The following is a 21,950-nucleotide window of genomic DNA, read 5'->3' on the forward strand; positions in this document are numbered from 1 at the left end:
TGAACGGAACATCTGTCATCTGAAGAGAATGAATAACCGTTTGACTCAATGTTGTGGTCAAAGGCGCCCACATCAGGCAGCATGAAGTATTACCTTCTCCGACTTGTCGTTTTTAAACGCAGTCTATGCTGCCCTCCTGTGGCGATAAGAGGCAATGACATGGTGCTGTTTTCTGCTCTTTTAACTTCTGCTCTTTTTCTGCTCGTTAGCAAAATACCCCCATTTTAAAAATCAAAAAACGGCCCACCAAAACATTTGTAATCAAAACTCTGCACTTTACCTTAGTTATAATAATAACAACACGTTGTTGCTGTTGCATGTATCTGTTGCCTTTACATCATCACAAGCCAGTCTGTTCATTCCTCCCTGACCTCTGCCATCAACAAGGTTCTTTCATTTAAAAAAGATTAACACATGCTGTGGCTTGGTTATATTACTTTTGATTACTTCTTAAAATGGACTGAATATTTTATGGCTATTTTAAACTTGACTGCAAAAACACAACATTTTAAATAAATGGCCCACTACCAGGCCCACTATGACATTGAATTATTACACATCTTAAAACTGTAAACAAATCATGGTTGTGCACTGATAGGCCAAACATTGCCCCATACAGCCCCTGTCTGTATGCCCCCTGACTATAAAAGAAATTAGTTATTAGTTATTTATTGTTCTATTGATGTGACCTACAGCATTCATTCTCAATTGCGAGTGTGTACTAATACCCCATAATTACGTTTAAGTTGTGATTTCTGCAGCTTAGTCAGGAGTGTAATTGTGCATTTCTGCCTCCTCCTGTATTCTATTTCTTCTATCTTTTTCAGCAAAGTCCTCCTTTTTCATCCTGTGTTTCCTTTTTTCTTGGGTTCTTTGATCTGTTAGGTCGACATGATGAACTGACGGAGGCAGATGATCTGCTGTGGCCACCTAAAAGTGAGAGGCTGAGTGAAGAAGACGACACTGGCTAAAGAGGTATTGCAGGGAAATGACAGATAAGGTTTGTCTCAGAATGGATGGATGTATTTGTGTCTGTAAAGGAAGAGTGGGAGATGGAACAGACAGGTAACAGATACAATGAAGTTAAAGGGAAGGGACAAAAATGGGAGGACAGAAATGATTTCACGCCTCCCCCCATTTGTGAGAACCTGATAATATTTATTTATTTATCTGTATAAACCACTGTATGAGTTGTCCTGCCCTGCCTCTCACGCCCCCCAACACCTCACCTTTGTGATTAAAGAACAATGAACCGCAGCATTACACTTCTCAGTGTGCAGCTTGCTAGAAATTCTTATTATGAGAATAAGAATTTTCAGCATTGGAAATAATCCTCACCCGTTTTGGCATTTATTTATGCAACTATGGTGTATGGAAGAATTGTGATGGGGGAGCTTTGAACTGTGTTGAGGAACCTTGCGCTGCTTTGAAGGACTTTGGAATGTAGTGAAGAAATTTGTTGAGGAATTCGGAACTGCAGATTAAGAACTTTGAACTGAGAAGGGCAGAATTGTACATCTCAGTGTAAAGCCTGCTGAAAAGTATTGTTATTAATATTGTTATTATTGTTATTATTATTAATAATAACAATAATAATAATAATGATATTAATATTAGAAGAACTTGCCAATACCAGTAATCCTTGTGGAGAACAAAACCAACCTGGTCCTAATGAGACAGAGCAGGAACAGGGTAAGTTTAGGACTAAGACTTGCGCTCATGCTTGTGTGTGGCAAAATAGGTGATATTTAAACAGTGCTTGACTTATGTATTAGTCATGTATTATATTATTAATTATATATTATGTATTAGTTGTATTTTATGTTACTGTAATGGTTAATATACCAGTATGTAGAAGCTCTTTAACTGACTAAATTACAAGTATTATTGTTGTTCATGAAATGTACTGCTTTATAAAAAACAGAGAAAAATAGAATAGCACATTATCATTCCTTGATGATGATTTCAAATTGTAGTTATATACTTGCATTCCTGAACAGAAAAACCTGTTTAAGTGGTTTAATTTTATTTCTTGCTTGATTCATCTCAGAGAAGAAGCCCAGTGAGCCGACTCAAATGTGGGCATGAAAAGGTGAATTCAGTTTGTTATTTGCCAAATATATAACAATGACATTTGTTTTTTAGTTTTTGAAAGATTTCTAAAATATTTATGTTTTCTCATTTTTATGACAGATGGTCTAATACATGTGTAAAACACTGTATATCTGTCACACAATATTTGTTCAAACCTTATGGTTTGCCACAGTAGTGTTTGGTGCCCTTTTTTCACTGGAGTCCCCCTGTCCCTGAGACGTCTGTGCACGTCACTGCGTCACAGCGTTCACTGCTCATACAAACCTGTTCACTCTTCACATGACATGTTGCACACCTGTCATTTTAGAGGCGTGTAGATCTCTCTGATCCTACCGACGTGGGCGGGGCTTCCCGTCTACACGCCAGTCTTCACATAACATCTGTGTCCAAGTCTTTATTTCGTAGTATTTCCTGTCCGGATGAGTCATAACAGTCCGGCCGGCGTCTGATATCCGCTTTTACTGCAGCACACAGGAACCTCGCTGCAACACAAGAGAGCAAGAAGAGAGAGCTAAACGTCAGCCTCTTCATCATTGTCCTCCTCACCATAGTCGTCATGATGTCGGTACCGCAGAAGCGCGAGGCAACATCCTCCGTCCAGTTATGCAGGTAAGACCTTTACGACACATTAACACGCGAGGGAATATATACTGACTGACCGACAAGTGACGAAGGAGAGCGCGTCGCTGCGTGATGATGATGCTGCTGCCCAGATAATCCGCTTCATCATGTCCTCTTACAATACTCAGCACATTACTGTACACTCACACACACACACACACACACAGTCCCACAGAGATTTAACTGTGTTAGCTTGTCATTCTTGTACTGGTGTGTGTCTCTCTGTCTGTGTGTGTGTGTGTGTGTGTTTGTATTTCCTGTGGGGTTTTCAGTGTGTGCGTCAGTGCAGTAGCGCACACCGTTTCGCCGTTTATGACCTCACCTCACCGCAGCAGGACACCAGACAGACCCATATAACTAGCAAGGACACATTAATTAAGGTCGCCACCATTTCCCCGAAACTCCAATTAAAAAGTTTTATGTCACAGCGCATGTCTGGAGCCTGTGTTTCACAGTTCCGTGCGGTGAGTGTGTGTAACTGCTGAGCCTTTCATGATTTCCCTAGTAAGAGTAACATTGAGAGAAACCCGTGACTGCTATCTATTAAAATGTAATGAACAGGCTTCATTTTCCGGCAGCATACAGTTATACATGTGTCCGCCAGCAGGGGGAGACATTTCCCCTTGCCATAGTACCTGCGGTGGACACAGTGATAAAGAATAGATAAGTCTCAAAGTATAACAAGAAGAATTACAATAAACAAGAAGAGAGAGAGAGAGACAATTCACAGAATAATCACATATTATAAGATGTAATTGAAAAAAGACATAGATTTTTAGAGAAAATGGATATAGTATATATAGAAATGAATGGATGCATTGGTAAGCAGGAAGCTAAAAAAAAATTATGTAAATGTTGTTGAGTTGTGGAAAATGGGGTGGGAATAAATAAGTTTATACTTCCTCCCACTCCTTTTTGAACATGTAAATTGATAGATTGTGTGGAATGCCCATCTGCATTTGTTTTCTTTGTCTGTTTTGATTTTACATGTTCGAAATAAACGTGTTACTAATTATAAATTTCTCCTTGCTATCAAAACTAATTACATTACTCATTTAATTACAATTGCTATAACTAATTTAGTAAATACATATAAACAGTGATGCACAACAAGCCTGTTTTGGAACTGAAATCACATTATTCAAACAAAAATGAACAAACAGAACAAAAAAATAAAAATAAATACAAAGCACTCAATTCCAAACGGCACTGTTTTCTGCACATCTCACCTGCCACGACTTGCTGCTTCGTCTACACATCATCTTAAGGTCACATTTAAAGGATAAAAAAAAGAGGGAGGCTCACATAAACTGCTGTTTCAGCACAACAGTGTGATGCTGTAATGGCAAGTATAATGATAATTTAGTTTCACTTAATGTTTTTCTATTGATTGATAGACTCAAATATGTAAACACTGCAGGTCCAGATCATGTTTCAAAGTAAAAGCACCCCAGTGTTTCCTTTCCTCTGTTGAATACAGAGGAATTTTTAGATTTTAAAAGTATGTTTTATGATGTTCAAAGGTAAACTATGTAAGATAAAACATACACACTGAATACTCAGTAATGTGATAAGGACAATATTTAATTATACCTAAAGACAACTAAAAAGTTCCCACACACTATGATCTGTGTTGAAAAATATGTATGAGCCAGCAATGCTTTTAGGTGTGGCTGTGCTTTCAGCCTCCCACCCCCCGACTGGTTTTTTGTTTGTCTGCCAAAGGAACCTCTGGCATTTTTCTGTAGTCCATAGTCTTGAGTTATTTAAAGGTGCAGTGTGGTGTGCAAAATTTAGGTGAAATTACTTTCATTTGGCAGAAATGTCTTTGCCGTTGTTCATCAGGCAATCCCAATATGTTTTGATAAATAAAACAGCTAAAGCTGGCGATGAACTACACAACTTTCAAAGTTGTTCGTGATTTTGAAAAGACTTGAAGTCCACACTAACTGACTGCAGATTTTTATGACATCAGTTGTTGTTGATATTCCCACTCCTGTTGTCTTCGTCTCCTGATGCTATTTCCTGTATCCTACCTACTCTTTGGTTCAGTAATCAGTAAACACTACCTGATAGCTTCTTGACTTTGACTGACTGCAACTGAGATCGGGTCCAAGGTTATTATAGTTGACGAAAACTAACTAAATAACCAAAACTAAAATTGAAAACACTTTTTCGTTTAACCGAAATTAAAATAGAACTAGAGTAAAAAAAACCCAGATAACTAACTAAAACTTAATTGTGTTTACAAAACTAACTAAAATCGTAGTGAAAATGTGCTTAGATTTCGTCTTTGTAAATGTATTTCATACATAAGCCCTTTGGGTTCATATGAAGTGTATTTATTTTTTCTCTGCCGGGAATTTTGAAAGGTTTTCGTTCCTAATTAAATGTTTTTAATTTGTTTTTGTTTACAATGTGGGACATAAAGCCAGATGTGTCTCATGAGGATTATTTATTATTATTTATGTTATGTTCAACCTCAGCAGATTCCATTTTTAAAATGTTAGGTTTTTATGACACAAAACTTATCATGACCTTTTTGCATCTTGCACCGGGCAAATACTCCATGTTACACAAATCGAAATCTAATAAAAACTAAACTAAAACTTGGCGTTTACAAAAATAAAAACTTACAAAAACGATCTAACCCACTCTAAAAACTAATAAAAACTAATTTTAGAAACAAAAAGTCAAAACTGAATAAAACTAATGAAAAATCCAGAACTATTATAACCTTGGTCAGGTCTGTTACCCTCACATACTTGCCGATTTGAGTCTTTACCCTACAGACTCGTAAGTGGGTGATTGTGTCTGTTAAATTTAATGTGAAATACCATACATTAGTTCTTTTGCTTTGCTATTTTAACAGCAATGGTCTTTACCACTCACACCTGATTTCTGTGCCAACTCGCCATGCCGACTGTCCCCAACTAGTGCTGACTGGAGCAGATTCTGACTGTGAATCGTGTTCCTATCTAAGACAGCCCACATTCAAATTTGACACATCTCGTTACAGACAGACAGGTACAGAGTGTAACGCGCCTTATGCACTTCCCTCACACAAAACTTGTGATTATTACAAAATTTGTTGGTCACCTGTTGCATTTGTGGGTGTGGTGTAATCCAGTTTGACCAGTCAACATTACTAAGGCGGGGTTTACATTAAACCCTGCCAGATATCGGCCACTGCACCAACACCAGGGCCCGCACACTCTCAACAGACGTGAATGTTGAGTTCAGAGAGAGCAGAAGAGTCAGCAGAGTGCCGAGATGCGTTGCTTTAGACCTTGGAGCAGAAGGGTATCGGATGAGGTGGATAAGACGGCAGTGGTGGTGGAGAGTCAAAGGCAGCAGGTTAGCAGAGATGTCAGAAAAGATGAAGAGGCTGCAGCTCAGCAGGGCTCCAAATGTCTCCTGAGCAGGTATCTCTCTCTCTCTCTCTTTCTTATACACACAGTATGAGGTGTGCTGCTGAATATACAGGAATCCTTTTAGTACCGTTTTCAATGCATTAAGAGTAGTAATATTATATACACCAATTACCCACTTCCTTAAATGTTTTAATTGTTGACACACAGTGTCAGAGAGGTATTGAATGGATACTGTGCTCATCAAAGATTGTTGGTTGTACTCGATAGTCTGTCGCAGATTACATCCCCACTACTACCCCCCCGTTGGGGGTGACAGTAGCTCAGTGGTGGTGCGAGTCGTCTTTCAACTTGAAGGTTGTGGGTTTGATTGCCCACCCGCTAGAAAGGTTTGTGATAGAAAAATGCGTTACACATACTGTAGTTGTGCTGTATGAAATGAATGTATAATAAAACTGTAGTGTAAAGCAGCTTTGAGTGGTCATCAAGACTAGAAAAGCTCTATATAAATGCAGACCATTTACCTTTTTTCATAAGTGAGTTTTATCATAAGGTCTTCCGATATTGTTTTCGTTCAAACTTACTAAATGGAACTTAGACTGACTTCACATCTGTACTCTGTCATTCATCGAGTGTCTGTGTGATTTCCATGATTAGTCCGATTTGAGTGCATACTCTTTGTTTGCAATCTCAGAGTATGTCAGCAGATTAGACTGTAAGTCGCAAGACTAGTTTGACTCACACTGAACAAAAGCTGATGTCGTTGAGGTGCAGAGCGCTGTCAGAGATAATGAGACCGGATATATGTTGTATCTACAAGTAAATCTCATCACATATGTTCTTGCATTTTATCATCATCAACATCTTGGGTTGTTCTTGGGTTGTTTTTTGTCAGTTATTTATTTGATATGATTTCATCACACAGCCTTATGCCATGGTGAAAGGCATAATAGCTAAAAAAAGACGTTTTAGTCTTAATAATTTAATAATTAAGGAAACTAATTATGATTAAAGTTCCTTTAGTAACTTTCCAGTGAACGCATATTATATCCGAACAAATTAATCCACAACATGTGAAATCAAATGATTTAGCAAATTATGTACATGCTCAATGTCATATCAATGAATTGATCCATCCATAATTTAAATATACTTTATTGTCCCCACAGGGCTTTGGCAAATGTTTTACGACATAACATAGACTAAAAAAAAGATGAGTCTTGCATCTGCCCTAAAACACATAAAATATAAAATACATTATAGACAGGACCTGTCATTTAAACCTAAAACACACAAGATCCAGCCAAAAACAATGTGACAACACATGTTGAAAACATATCATCATCATCATCATCAGTACTCCCATTTTGTACTCACGCACATATTCTTTACTGCAGGATCATGCGTCCAGACGATGCCAACATCGTGGGCAACGTCCATGGCGGACACATCCTCAAGATGATCGAGGAAGCTGGTTGCATCATCAGCACAAGGCACTGCAACACACAGAATGGGGTGAGAGACTGCAACAATGGCCGACAACAACATCAAAATAAAATTGTGCACATAGTCTGCTGTGCAGAAATGAGTTGTTATCGTCACATATACTGAGGGTGTTTAGGTCGTAGAAGGAGAAGCATGGGTGTAAATCATCAAACGAATGATGTTTGATAGCACCATGAGAAAGAAGTGAAAAGTTAAAGTTTGAAAATCTCAATATTACCGTGTTGCAGAGATGATTGTGTTTGTGTAAGGTATCGCATTGCTCATATTTTGTTGTCCCATTTAAAATGCTGAACTTTAACCTACTTCACTGTTGAATCATTTGATCTCACCTGCTGCTGCATTCTGCTCATATTTTCACTATGACCCACATTTCACTGTCCAGATAAGATTTTAAGACAAACAACGTCATGGACAAAACATGTTTTTGTATTTGTTACTTAATTAAACTTCCTCCTTGTGAGTGTTCTTCAATCATCTTAAACATCAAAGTCAACCTTAAATAAGGACTATTCACCTTTCAACAAGTAGTTTCTTTTTAGTTTAGTTCTTTCCTGTCACCTGTATTAACCAGGTAAACGCTGAATCACAGATAATAATAATAATCAACTGTATTGTATCTGAGGTGTTGTTTTGTTTCCTCTGTCTCCACACATTTGGATTTATCTTACACAGACGTCAAGGAACCTTGAAACTTATTTGACTTTGACAGTCACCAGTTCATGTCTGGCACTGGCGACAGAAAGTAAAATGAGCGATGGTCGTTAAAATCCTCCAGAAACATCTTGGAGTTAGCTGTAAATCTTCTGCCACCAATTTAGTTACTTTTTCTGCTTGAAAAATAAAACACCTCACAGTCACTCATTAATCTCATTTGGTCTAAACATGAGAAAGTACAATAACAAGAGCCCATAGGTTGATTTACATTGTTTTTATTGGATTGAATTCAGTGAAACAGTGACTCTGTGATCTCTTTTCCAGGTACTGAGATTCAAAATTTGATCTACAGCTAATCTGCCCAACAGAGAATCAACTTCTGCCACTGATAGTTAGTTAATGATAATTTTACGGTTTGCTGTCTCACCTCTTCAGGACCGCTCTTTGGCTCTTCTGGTCCGGGTGGAGAAGACAGAGTTCCTGTCTCCTGTGTTCATCGGTGAGGTTGCCCACGTGACAGCTGAGATCACGTACAGCTCCAAGCACTCAATGGAGGTGCAGGTCAAAGTCATGGCTGAGAACATCCTCACAGGTGGGTGACTCATTTTGAACTGTTGCACTGTTGCAAATATGAAGGTATAATGTCTAACTAATTCAAATATGCAAGGTTTTTTCTTTTTTTAATATTTATTTTAACAATAAAGGGAGAGATAAGAACGTCTTCATCTCTTCACTCACTGTCATGCACAAAATACACAGGGTCTATTTGTCTATATGTCGTCGAGGAAAATATTATCAATGTCACTATGTTTAGTAATGTTGAATTCCTTAATTGTTCATAATACCTGATACCTTACTGTCATTTGTTTGTGTTTGGGGTGGTTGTTTTTTTTTTTGTTCATTTTTTTTCATGGGTTTGATCCATATGCTGGCTAAATATTTCAATTACAGGCAAGGTCTTCTATGAGATTGTAGAATGGTCTTACAGTGATTGACCAGTAGAGGGCAGCACACAGTAAATAATGCAGTTCATAGAGGTATGGCAGAGGAAGAGCTGACAGGGGAATAGAAACTCAGAGCCTTGTTGTTTTCTAGTTTTAGTAGAGTTTTTGCCAAGTGATTCAGTCGGCAACTCTTGTTGTTTATTGATTATTGATTTGTGTGCATTTAATTTGCACAGCGGACATACATACACATGCACACACCATGTGCGTGTGCAGGCTTACACACACACACACACACACACACACAGGATCACATTGGGCTGACCTAGCATTGTCACTGAACCTTTAAATGCCAGTGGCAACAGTGATGCACAGACTATCTGAAACTACAAAATGCCCCATGTGTGGCACCCTAGTATAACCGCATGAATTTCTATCAAGGGAGAAGTGATATTGTCTTTACCCATGAATACATGTAAACACACACGAAACACATCATTGAACATTGGTGCAGTTGCTTGGTACATGTCACAGGCCTGTATTTTGTCATTTAGTCTTTAATTAGCAGCTATTGGCAACATGTCCATCTTCCATTTGAAGATATTAAAGAGAGTGACACACCGAGAAAGAGACAGAACGACGGAGAGGAGAGTGAGGCGGAAAGACAAATGGGAGGAGAGAAGCAGGCAGACATATCAATGGGCATAAAGATGGCTGCGGGAATGAAAGAGGGAGCTAGAGTGAAAGTGGGGAATGTCATGACGGAAAGAAGGATGAAGGAAAGGAGGTGTGAGAAACAAAAGAAGTATCCCCTAGACAGTCGTTGCCCTAGCAACAGGCTTATACTGGTTGGTTGGTTGGTTGGCTGGTTGCTGGGTTGGAAGCAGGTTGACGGAGGCGGAGGCAGTGATATGAGCTGACAGGTGGAGAGCAGTGTATATACATACAGGCATCATCACAGACACCCTCTTGTCACCACAGTGCGCTGCCAGGAAGGACCCCAAGCAGGAAGAGACCTAATGGAGAGAATTAGCTTCAAGGCCGTTTGTGTTTAATATTTTGTCTCTCAAACTGTTCAGTGTTTTTTCAGCACAAGTCAATTGGACAGGATTAGCACAGGTGTTGGGGGAAAAAAACATTAAATATAAAACAAATACATGCAGATCACTTGATGAGAGCCACCTTTTTTTTTTTTCTTTTTTTTTAAGAATTCATTTTGTATCTAGTTCATGTAGTTTACACTTGCACAGCTACGTGTATTATATGTATGGACGTCACCGTGAGTCAGATCTGAGAACATCATATTTCATTCTAACGAAACCGAAAAAAAATTGCAGACACACGTTGAGCTTCTGTCCCACTTTACGAACAGGAATTATTTTCCTGCACTGTGCAGATGAGCTTCTGTCCTCAGGTCAGACACACACGGGCAGCGTTGACATTAAAGGAGAGCCAGAGGAGGCTGCAGCTTGGTGGTCTATTAGTTCATATAGGATGTAGGTCATATGTGTAAAAATGTATGTGTGATGTGCGTATTTGAAATGACACAGCGGTGACCCATATAGACTTATGGATGTTTGTGTTTCTATGGATTTAGTTTCATCTAAACCTGAAGGATTGTCCATTCTTAGGCACAGAATGTGTAAATAAATGGATGTTTTTGTTTGTTTTAGATCTAACATTTGCATGATTTTATTCATGTTTTGGTAACCGAGAAAAGGGGGCGAATTAAATGTGTGTTTATCGCTTTGCACCGTGCAGATAGATGCATAGTGTTGCCGTGTGGTATACTTGCAAGTATGTGCATGGACATCATGTGTGTTTTCATCAGTGTTTGGCCCTTTAAAAGGTTCCTGCAGGGCCGAGGGGAAAGAGAAGATAACGGGAGCAGACGTTATTTGCCTCTGTCACGTTGGCTTAGTGTCAGGTCTCACACTCACTGTGGCACAGTCAGATACAAACTCAGAGTGGATGTACCTGCGCACATGCTCCGACACAACGTGCACACCCGACTCACAGTCACACACGGTCACGTAGGGGAGACCTGCGTGTATACAGAACCTGATCTGCACATGCTGACACATTGTGCATAGAAAAATTCACACATATACACATTCTCACACCCGGACAGATTCACGCTGAACACACACACACACACATTTGACTTCTTTGCAGAAGACGTCTCAAACTGAGGCAGGACTGGTCGGGTTCTCATCTTCCTGGTTGCACTTTTGCCTTATTTTGGGCATTGTTAATATTAACACTAAAGGAGGAATGTGCAGCCATACATGCTTTTTCAGTTTCGTAAATATACATGCTTCTTGTATACTGTGACTGAACATGTATTGCACTCTTCTTATTTATACATATACAGCACATTTGTGGTTTACTTCACATGTGTACATCACTCTCTCTTTCATCTGTGTGTGTGTTGGGGGAGGAGGCAAGCGTCCAGGTTCCACAGTCAGTCAGGCAGCATCTCGTCAGGCAGTTCTCAGTCATGGCCCCCCAGGGGAAGGCTGCATACTGTGGGCACGAGCCGTGATGATTGTCCCTGCTGGGGGGATCGCACATGCGCACTAATACGCTGCACATGCTCATTCACACGACCCAGCACACACTTGCGCTCACGTATTTGCATTTATGCTCAAACATGTATGTAAAACAAACCCACATACATTCTGTACACAGTCACACTAACACACATGCACACATCTAACATGATACACATAGATGCAGAGTTGCGTCTATTCAGGAATGCACACGCACACACACCAAGATTTGCCGATATGACATTGTCACACAGAGAAAAAACAGTGAATGTATTGAGGCTTTGAACCCACACACTCAAGCAAAAGTCCCACAGAGGTAATAATGCTTGCATTTCATGCACACTCGGGTGTACATTTGAATAAACACAACATGCACACACACACACACACACACACATATATATGCATACATAGAGCTGAGAGCAATGCATTATGGGTTGATGCTTAAAATAATCATGGCAGGAACTGTCATGATCCTGGTGGGTCACACAACTGCACGTACTGAAACATTGCTGTGGGAATACACACACGCGCACACACACACACACACACACACACACAGTGCTTTCCATGACTTCAGAGGACATTAGATTGACTTACATTAATTTCCTGGAGACTTACTCTAAACTTAACCATAATAACTACTGGCCTAATCCTAACCCTAACCTCATCTTAACTTCAAAACGTATCTTCACCGTAAAATGTATTAATTATTGTTACGGGGACTTGATTTTTGTCTCCATTAGGAAGGCAAATCCCCATAATGTGACTGTGTAAACAGATTTAGGTGCCCACAACATAAGGAATACCAGACACACATTTACAATAAATGTTGTATTGTAAGTATTGTTTTCGGCTTCAGTTGAGCTCCACAGTTTTTATTTATTCATTTTAAACATTTAAATAAAAGACCATAAGTAAATGAACATTAATGAAAAGAAAAAGCCAACAATCAATGAGGCTAGCTTGACTTTGGGAGCCGAGAAAATAATCCATGGGACGTGTCTGAGATCTGTAACAGGACAGATGCCAACAGTGCTTCAGTGCTGAAAACGAGAGAAAATTTAGATTCTCCCTGCAATGTGTCAACTGTGGAGGTGTTTCTTTTCTCACAGTTGGATCTTCAATTTTAGGATTCAGTGTGAGAAGACAGGGGGAGTACTGTGCTCACATTAACAGTATTCAACACTCATGTGCTTAAAATACACCTTAATGTTTAAATTGAGTGTTGAATGACCTTTGTCTGTCACAAAGCTCGGTCCCAAACTCTTCTCTACTTTTGGCATGATTTCATTTATTCCTGTCAGCCTGTAACATCCCACAGTGCAGCTGTAATGTAGTTAAAACTTATGGAGCCTTGGCTCAGCACAGTGGAAAATGTGGTTTTGATCATGGGGATCAAGCACTAAGAATGAATCTTGCTGCACTTTGGCTGAGCCTGGAACATGCTGTTCAGGAAGGGGGAGAAAACAAAGGGGGTGTTCTGCTTAGAGGAAGAATGAAGGGTTATGGGTCCGAGACAAAGCGGAGAGCAGAGGGTTGAACGAGTAAAAGGCAGCAATAAATCAAGTTAAACTGCTTGTGGTGAAAGAACGTGATGAGGCTGAAGAGGACAGAAAGAGATCAGTGCTGTTAGGAGGAAGGAATAGAAGGAAAGGAAGAACAAGATTAGAGATAAGTGCAAACTGGGTTTGGGATGTTTGAGAACAGGAAATGTGCATTGAGGAAATTTGAAGAATAGTCTGAGTCACAACTTAAATGTAGATTGAAAGGGTTGGGGTTGTTTGTTTGTTTGTGCTTTAGTTTAAACCTGATTTGCGGCACGTTTGTCCACATACTTATTGGTTACTCATTTTCCTCTTTCTACATGTCTATGTACTGCTTCATCTGTTCCTTAAATACACCATCAATTTCAACATTTCAACATTTCCCTACCACTGTCGGGTATCTTGCAAACTGCAGAGTGGCCCTGTTACAACAGAGCTCTGTTTTCTGAAGTGAGAAGAAACTATGCACAAAGTCACTGATTATACCTCCACTAAAGGTTTTAAGGTGAAAACAGTGACTGTAGTTGGCCTCATTATTTTATCTCCTTAATCAGTTGCTTGACAGTGTCAGTACTTTGAAGGATGCAGGCGATAACATGGTCAAACATTGACATTGAGAGATTTAATATTCAAAGCCTGCTATGGCCACAAGGGTTATCTGTCACTGGGAATGGTTCTTTCTCTACCGATTCCTTCCAGGGCTTCACCCACCAGTCCTTGTCGCTCTCTTCTCCTCCTCTTCATCCTCCATCCTAAACACAGTTCAGTTAAAAGGTCCAGCAGGAGCTAATAATAGACTGGAGTCACTCAGTCTTGGTAGAGTCTAGGATATGTAAATATGACTCTCTTTCTCCTGTGTGCAACTTCCTGGTTGCTGGCAATGGCAGTGAGAGGAGGAGGAGAGAAGTGCGGTTGGTATGGTAACACAGCACAGTTGTCTACATGCATGGTTTTAACTTGGGTGTAAAATGCAAATGTTATTCCCTAAGAGTAGCCTGTTGTGAGCTACCACTCCCTCAACTTCACATTTCTCCATTTTAACTCATCCTCTGTCATGAATTGTCCTGCATTTGTGTCCATGCTAATGTAGTGGATGCGTAAATGAGGTTTCACGGTATGTATTTGACTCAAGTAGAAAGAACATGTGAAACCGTGCAGTCATTTCAACACGTCAAACTCATCTAAATATCATTAATCCTGGTTGATCTAACCAACTAAACTAATTCATCAAATGGTGCATCCACAAGTGAGAATTTAATTTGAAGCAGCTGGCCCTGTGCTGTCTTTAATCTGTGTATGCCATGATAACACAACCTCAAAATAGCCCCCATCTCTGTCTCTGTTAAAGAATTTAGTGAAAAAGTGTAGGCAGAACAGAGCAGATATCACTATGACAACCTGTATGCCTGATTGCTATGAGATGTGATTTGCACACAGCTTTTGTCCTTTTATGATTCTTATAGTAACTGTCTTTAATGAAGAAGAACTAATGCCACCAACCCTCCTATGGCCAAAATGTTTCAAGTACACAAAGATCTGTGTTCAGAAGCAGTACTTTTCATTCACTGATGACGACCATGGTTTTATCCATGCATCTGCAGGACTAGAAATGTATAATACTATATAATACTATCATTTATTACATGTTTTTGAGAAATTGTTTTCTTTTCCAAGACAGCGACGCTAGAGACAAACCATGCATGTATACATATATATGTAAACAACAGCAGTCACTAATTTATATAAACACACACTTTTTTTATATACTTTTTTCAGTTGATTAAATCATCTTTTCCCATAATATTTGTATTACTATGTGTCAACTGACAAAAGAATGACTGTCACAACATACGGCTTTATATATATATATATATATATATATACATATATATGTATATATATATATATATATACATATATATGTGTATATATTCACAATACAAAAAAATGCTTACCCTAAACCATCAGCAAACCTGATCCAGGAGGATTTGTGTGAATGTAAGCTTGATACGAAATGAAGGATTTTTGTGAAACAATGTTCTCATTTATATTCTGTTCTTTTGTTTGTAAAAGAAAGCCTAAGCCTTTGACAGCACCAATGGCTTTATATAACTTGGATTGCTGTGTGTTATGTCAACAGCCAGCTCAAAATGGTTTACTCCATTTTTGTTTTGCTTCGAGGACACGTTAAAATGTGACTAGTTTGCAGCCACAAACCTGAAATAGAAAAATAGGTCTTTTGGTTGAAGGAAGCTGTTAAAGTTCTCATTGAAATGTTCCTCATAAAAATTCAATCTCGTCTCTGTGACTACAGGTACAAAAAAGCTGGCCAACAAGGCAGCGTTGTGGTACGTCCCCTGCTCGCTGCAAAATGTCGACAAGATTACGGAGGTGCCTCCCATCAAGGTACATCTATTCTGACCTTAAGAGATAGAGTTTGGTCTGTTTTCCTCTTTCTAGCTGCCTCTCTTACTGCCATGTGTATGAGAAATAACACAGAGAGATAATCCATGAGAGAGAGAGAGGCCACTGTGTGAAGATAAAAAATATTGGCATTTAACAGTGTGAAAAGTCCATTTGGCGCATGGAAAATCAGTGTGCTAAAATGATGTTGTGCATATTTAGATCCATGCAGGGAAAGGGTTTGTCATGGATGTGAATGTGTAAATGATTGTGTGGGTGTAGTATGCCAGTGCAGAGGAAGAAGAGGAGGGCAGGAAGCGCTACGAGGGTCAGAAGATGGAGAGACTGGAGACCAAACTGAGGATTGAAGCCGTGGCGTCCCCTTCGCCCAACCCAGGTAGTGACCTTTGCTGATGTATCACCGCTAAACACTGACATAGTGATAACTTTCTACAGGGCAATTAAAATGTATCTGTTTTTGTGGTTATAATGGTGCATTGTTATTTACTTGATTCTTCCACTAAGCTTGTGCAATTTCATCAGCAGTGACAGCAGTGCATAACTTAGGAGTATTTTATGTTATTGTCAGAAGGACAGTGGGACAGAAACTTTGTGTTTTCAGTCGTACGATTTTGCAGCCATACGATTTAACAATCTTAACCAGCATTTTGTGAACTCCGAAGCTTTGAATGTAATGTACGGTCATTAATTCATTCAGTTTACCACCTTATCCTCCACATCCCAGCGGGCATAGGTCAAAATGTGTGGTACACCATGGACATTGGGCCGGCACACAGAGACGAACAACCATTCACTCTCACATTCACACCTATGGTCAATTTAGTGTCCATTTATGCATGTTTTTGGACTGTGCGAGAAAACCGGAGTACCCGAATAAAACCCCACATGTACATGAGGAGAACATGAAAACAGAGTCAGTCGGTTCTTTTTGATGGAAGGCAACAGTGCTAATCACTATGCTGCCATGTGGCCTTTAATGTACATGTATTTATTTTTAAAAGGTATGCTCTACAGCTTTAATAACAGTGATTTGATCAAAAGTGCTTACTGTGCTAGTAATGTTGTTAAATAATTATTTATGCTGGGTTAAACTCAGGGGATGCACCAAGGGAGTCTGTCTGTGCTCGATGTATGAACACATGCAGTTTTGTCAATGTTGGTTTGTTTTGGTAAAATACACATATTCTCAACTTCTTCTGTGTGTGTGTGTGTGTGTGTGTGCGTTTTGTATTTTTGCACCACAGAAAAGCACACCGTTGGTTTCAGCCAGTCCAGCCTGATCCATCTTGTGGGGCCCTCTGACTGCACCATACATGACTACGTTAATGGAGGTGAGTACAAGTGTTTTACAGTTGGCTGATTGGGTTCTTAGGTTGATGCGTCACATCCTGTCCAGAGACAGTTCCAGAACATGTTGGTGAGAAAGAGAGTGTGTAGCACATTTAACTTCCTTAAATGTGCTATATAGAAATAAACTTAAACTTAACCATAGGGTACCTTACCGGTCTTGCTCTAGCAGTAGTATCTCAGGTTTATTAAGAATTTCTTCTGCATGATTGTTTTTGCTGCTCACAAAATATAATTCAGCTTTCATTGGTGACCAACAGGTTCAGAAATCAGTGGTTGGTGTCATTTACCTCAAATATTGTCTAAAAATCCTGGAAGGAGTTTGATACTCTTTATGTTAAAACTGAAAGCTGATGTGTTCTCTGCTCGCTCTCTCTCAGCAGCTAAACAACTGAACAAAGTTGCCCTCTATCACACCATCTATAGTTATCTGTCATATTTATTTATCACACATTGGATGGTTTTGTGAGATCATCCTCAAAATGATCATGTATGGAATTTGTACATTGGGAATAGTGCAGACAGCTTGCAGGAGGAGATCATAAGACACAGACGTTTGGAAGTATGGTGGGTGGGAAGGTGAGAGAGATGCAGTATGAATAGTGAGAGCAAAGAGATAGTAAAAAAAAAGTAAAAAACATGTCAACGTCTCACTAATTGTACTTTTCCCTTTCTTTTCTGTATCAGAAAATGTTCTGTGTTTCCCATGTTCATCATTTTTCCTCATGGTTCACCATCAAGGTTCCTTTAAGTCGTTATAGCCTTTGGCATTAACCCCAACACTGTACATCACGACATCGTGTCCTGTGGTGACAGAGCAGAGTCACAGACAAAGAAATACGGCCCAGTTTAATGTAAAATGAAACACCCTTCAAAGAGATTTTCATGGCCATAAGTGCGCATGCTCTCCGAGAGCATGTCAACACTGTGTTTATGTGTGTGTTTACATGTGTGTGCTGTTATGAGCAAGACTGTAAAGGTAAAAAAATCAAAATGACACTGACCAAGCATTTGTTACTAAACAAAGGAAAACTGGTCCCTGTAGCAGGAAATGCCACCTCTAATTCTGTGCTTATCTGACAAGATAGTTGCCTCAAATAAGTCTTCTTTTATTTGGTTTTTGACCTTGTGCATATTTAGAGTATCTGTATTTTAATCTACTATTTTCTCTGCGTGTTTATAAAGAAATAAGTAAAACTATGTACTGTAGAAAAAAATAAACTGGAATTGAAACACATGCTTATCCAGATTTAATGGTTTAGCCACCTATAGATAAAAGTTTGATTATCGAATAAAACAAACCTCAAATCCTGCCTAGAAACCATTCTGGCAACATCTGTAACAAATCCTACATTTTATCAGCCCAGAACAGATGCTTTTTTATCCATGGAGGTTCATCGTCTTGAGCAGGATGTTGCCAAGAGAAGGAGATAGGACAAGGCGGCAGGAACGGAGGAGCAGGGAGCAAGGAGAGACGTGTTGCATGAGTCATGGTTGCCTTTTTAATTTGAGAGAGCTCACTGAGAAATCTGTCCAATTGAAGATCAAATGTGGAACAAGCATGCAGGTCATTTAGTATGCAAGCACACACACACACACACACACAAACACGGCTGCACTCTCTGTACATGCCACCGCTCATTAGGCAATGTTCCCTGTTGTTCACTGCTGCTGCTTTCACTACACTTATTTTGTTTACATAACCGAGTCAGGTCAGGCAGTCCGGCTGCTCGTTCTCTCTCTCTCGCTCCCCCTCTGTCCTTTTACTATACCCTTGTGGGAGAAAAGCAAACTGACTTCTCCACGACAATAACAGTTTATTTGGAAACTGCATGCTTCCCCATTGTGCCGGTAAAAGTAAAAAGCAGCCGACATATTATGAGCCTTAGGAGATATGAAGAACATAAACATAAACATCTGAGAACAACAGACACATCGTTTTATGTACACACAGTGAGTGAATTAGCATCTTTAAAAAAAAAGAAAGAGGGAATCCTGACAGACGGCAGATGGTAATAGCAGAGCAGCGATGAGACAGCACATCCATACAACTAGGGATTTGATAATTATGTCACTAATACTAATGCAATTACATTTGTGTCACATTAATAATATCTATTTGGTCAGGATTGATTTGACAGCCATATGGAATCCCAGTCTGTCTTGTCTCAGCGTCACAGCCCTGTGCGTAGGAACTGATCCCAACAATGCAAAACATTTCCAGAGTCACAGGTTCCTGTTACCAAGTTAACACTTATATCTGCTGCTTGTCAAGTGCTTGGCAGTGGGAAAACACTGTCACTGATAAATACCAAAACTGTTTACAATACCAGATGTTATGAGGCCAGGGCCTGTGACTGTACAACTGCAGACACCTGGGTATCAGTCTTTAACGTGCGTGGACATTTTCGAAATGAGGTGAAAGATCAAAGGATCTGAAACATTGAGTTTCATTAATTTGACATTTTTCCTTTTATTTCTCTCTCTTTCCCTTTCTTTCATTTTCTTTGTTGGAGCTTTTTTCCCCCCTTTTTGCCCACTTCTCCTCATTATCTCATGTTCTTTTTTCCTCTCTCTGCGAGTTCCCCTCCCCTCCCCTCCTCCATGTTCTAAGGAAGCGTAACAACCCGTTTCTATGGAAACAGCAGTTGATTGCCACAGGTGGACACCATCGCAGTCCTGGTTAAATCAAATTGACAGAAAAAAAGGAGGAAAAAAACCAAAAAGAAAACCCAGAAATATTGTTAGATGTTGTGTTTTGATGTGTTGCACACTCTCTCTCTCTCTCTCTCTCTCTCTGTGAGAAAGACACCAACATTCTGTGCACACACCTTGACTTAATGTGTGTGTGTGTGTGTCAGAGAGGGAAGAGGAAACCCAGATGTGTGACTATAAAGCAGATCAGATGCAGATCTGAGGCACCTCGCCTGAACATGGGAACACATCCATCACCGTGGCTCCATATATTATCTGTCCTCTGCTGTGATCCATGCTCAGTGACTATATAAACATGTCTCTGCCTGAGACATAGGGATTCGGGGAGACAGGGATATGTCCACTGGAGCTTGTGTGATCGACCTTTATAAAGAGAGAGAGTGTGTGTACTCGTTTTTGTTACCCCTTTAGGACCTTTTCTGGTAATAAACACAGTAGTTCTCAGAGGCCAAAGTTTGGCTATAATGAGGCAGACCCTCTTTTTTTTAAAGCTCTTGTTAAAGCTTTGAATTGTAGTTATGTTAGGGCATTTACTCTATAGTTTAGGTTAGGGATAAGGCTTTTCTTTAAGCTGTCCTAATGAATGGGACTCAGTGCAGTGTCCCCAAAAAAGCTACGCATATGTGTGTGTGTGTGTGTGTGTGTGAATTCTGACAAACTCTGACCTTATCAGGACCAGTAGTCCTCATGGAGACCAAAACAAAGCAAAAATTCATTTCTGAGGGACTGTTTACACTTAGGGCTAAGATTTGAATTGTGGATAGGTTAAGGTTTGGGATAATGCTTTGTTAATTAATTATCTTGTTCATTCTTGTGATTTTAATGGAAAGCAACTCATAGTTTTTGAAAAGCACTATATAAATAGCAGTGTCCTAAGAAGAAACCTGCATTTGTGTGTGTGTGTGTGTGTGTGTTAGGGATGAGCCGATATGATACTCGTTATTGGTCTGATATTGTCCAAAATCACTCAAATCATATCAAATGCTTCACTATACAGACTGTAAAAAGGTCGATAACAATCAGCCTTGTTGTGGGCTGTTCCTGAGATGAATATGTTGTGAAATATTGTGAGATTTATGTCTTTGAAATTACACAGAATGGCACAAATACTGTATCGGACTGATATCAGCACTGGCAGATACTCCAGTTTGTGATATCGGTATCTGTATCGGATATAAAAAAAATCGGATCGTGCCTGCCTCATTCAACCAATGAAATCTTTAAAGTGAATGTGAATGAATGAACGGATCATGAAGTGAAACATTCCACAACCTCTTCCGTTGCCTACAATTATGAACTGTCTTATATGAATTGGAGTTAGGAAACTTTAAAGCATGTGATGTAATGTGCACTCCTGTATGCCTCAGCGGACGACTTCTACCCTCCATTAATGAAGCAGGCGAGTAGCAAGTGTGTTAGCAGTATATTAGCATAGTTTGCATAAGAATGGAGTCTTCTAATATCACCAAGCAACCAACTTCTAGCACAACACATTCTCCAATGCAGAGAATGCAGCACAAAAGCGGAAAAAAGAAAGTTTAATCAAGCACAAGCTGATCAGCCAAACAGGAAAGTGACAGATGCTGAGTGAAAACTGGTGTTGCTTTAGTTTCCTCATCAGTGTGCATCTTGTCCGTGAATAAAATACTGCAGCCTCCTTTGTCATTGTTTTGGCTTGAGCCCAGGATGCTCACTTGCAAATGTCATTAGCCTCCACAAGCACGAGCATTATAATGAGCCTGTAGTTCAGTTATAGCCACACGTGTTGCTTGGAACAACTGTTTTTGGAACTCTGGAACAAGCTGCCCATCTTTAGCTTTGTCCATGATATCAGCCCTAAGTTCAGCTCAGTTTCTGGTCCTGTGCTGAGAGAATGCAGCACACATTGTGTTATACTAATGATGGCCAGAGAGTTAAACAACTCGTAAAGCGAGTAAAACAAACTTGGAACTGTGACTGTCAGTGCATTTACGTGCATGTTAAAATTCAGATTTTAGTCTGACTAAGATTCGAGCCAGTCTTAATCGGACTATGAATCACATTATCCAGTTATGTTAGTCTGATTAAGACTGGCTCGATTTTAGTTGGACTAACTTGTTACTCCTACATGTATTCACTTAGTCAGACTGGAGTCAGACTTTGCGTTCTATGCCTGCACCAAAATTTCCCCCCTGG

The 21,950-nt window shown here is 39.6% G+C and overlaps 1 protein-coding gene across 2 annotated transcripts in view; it reads left to right on the forward strand.

Moving 5' to 3' along the window:
- The window catches only part of acot7 (acyl-CoA thioesterase 7), a 100,086-nt gene that overhangs the window by 57,874 nt on the left and 20,262 nt on the right, over positions 1–21,950 (forward strand). The window contains exons 3-9 of one of the 2 annotated variants that reach the window (XM_044037188.1): positions 886–975; positions 2,562–2,703; positions 7,484–7,601; positions 8,682–8,838; positions 15,604–15,695; positions 15,975–16,089; positions 16,958–17,044. In XM_044037188.1, coding sequence (XP_043893123.1) covers positions 2,651–2,703; positions 7,484–7,601; positions 8,682–8,838; positions 15,604–15,695; positions 15,975–16,089; positions 16,958–17,044 — 622 coding nt within the window. In that variant the 5' untranslated portion in view covers positions 886–975; positions 2,562–2,650. Of the gene's footprint in view, positions 1–885; positions 976–2,425; positions 2,704–7,483; positions 7,602–8,681; positions 8,839–15,603; positions 15,696–15,974; positions 16,090–16,957; positions 17,045–21,950 lie in introns of those variants that run through there. The other variant, XM_044037187.1, reaches the window with a different exon arrangement.

The sequence above is a fragment of the Solea senegalensis genome, linkage group LG11, assembly GCF_019176455.1.
Source record: "Solea senegalensis isolate Sse05_10M linkage group LG11, IFAPA_SoseM_1, whole genome shotgun sequence".
NCBI lineage: Eukaryota > Metazoa > Chordata > Actinopteri > Pleuronectiformes > Soleidae > Solea > Solea senegalensis.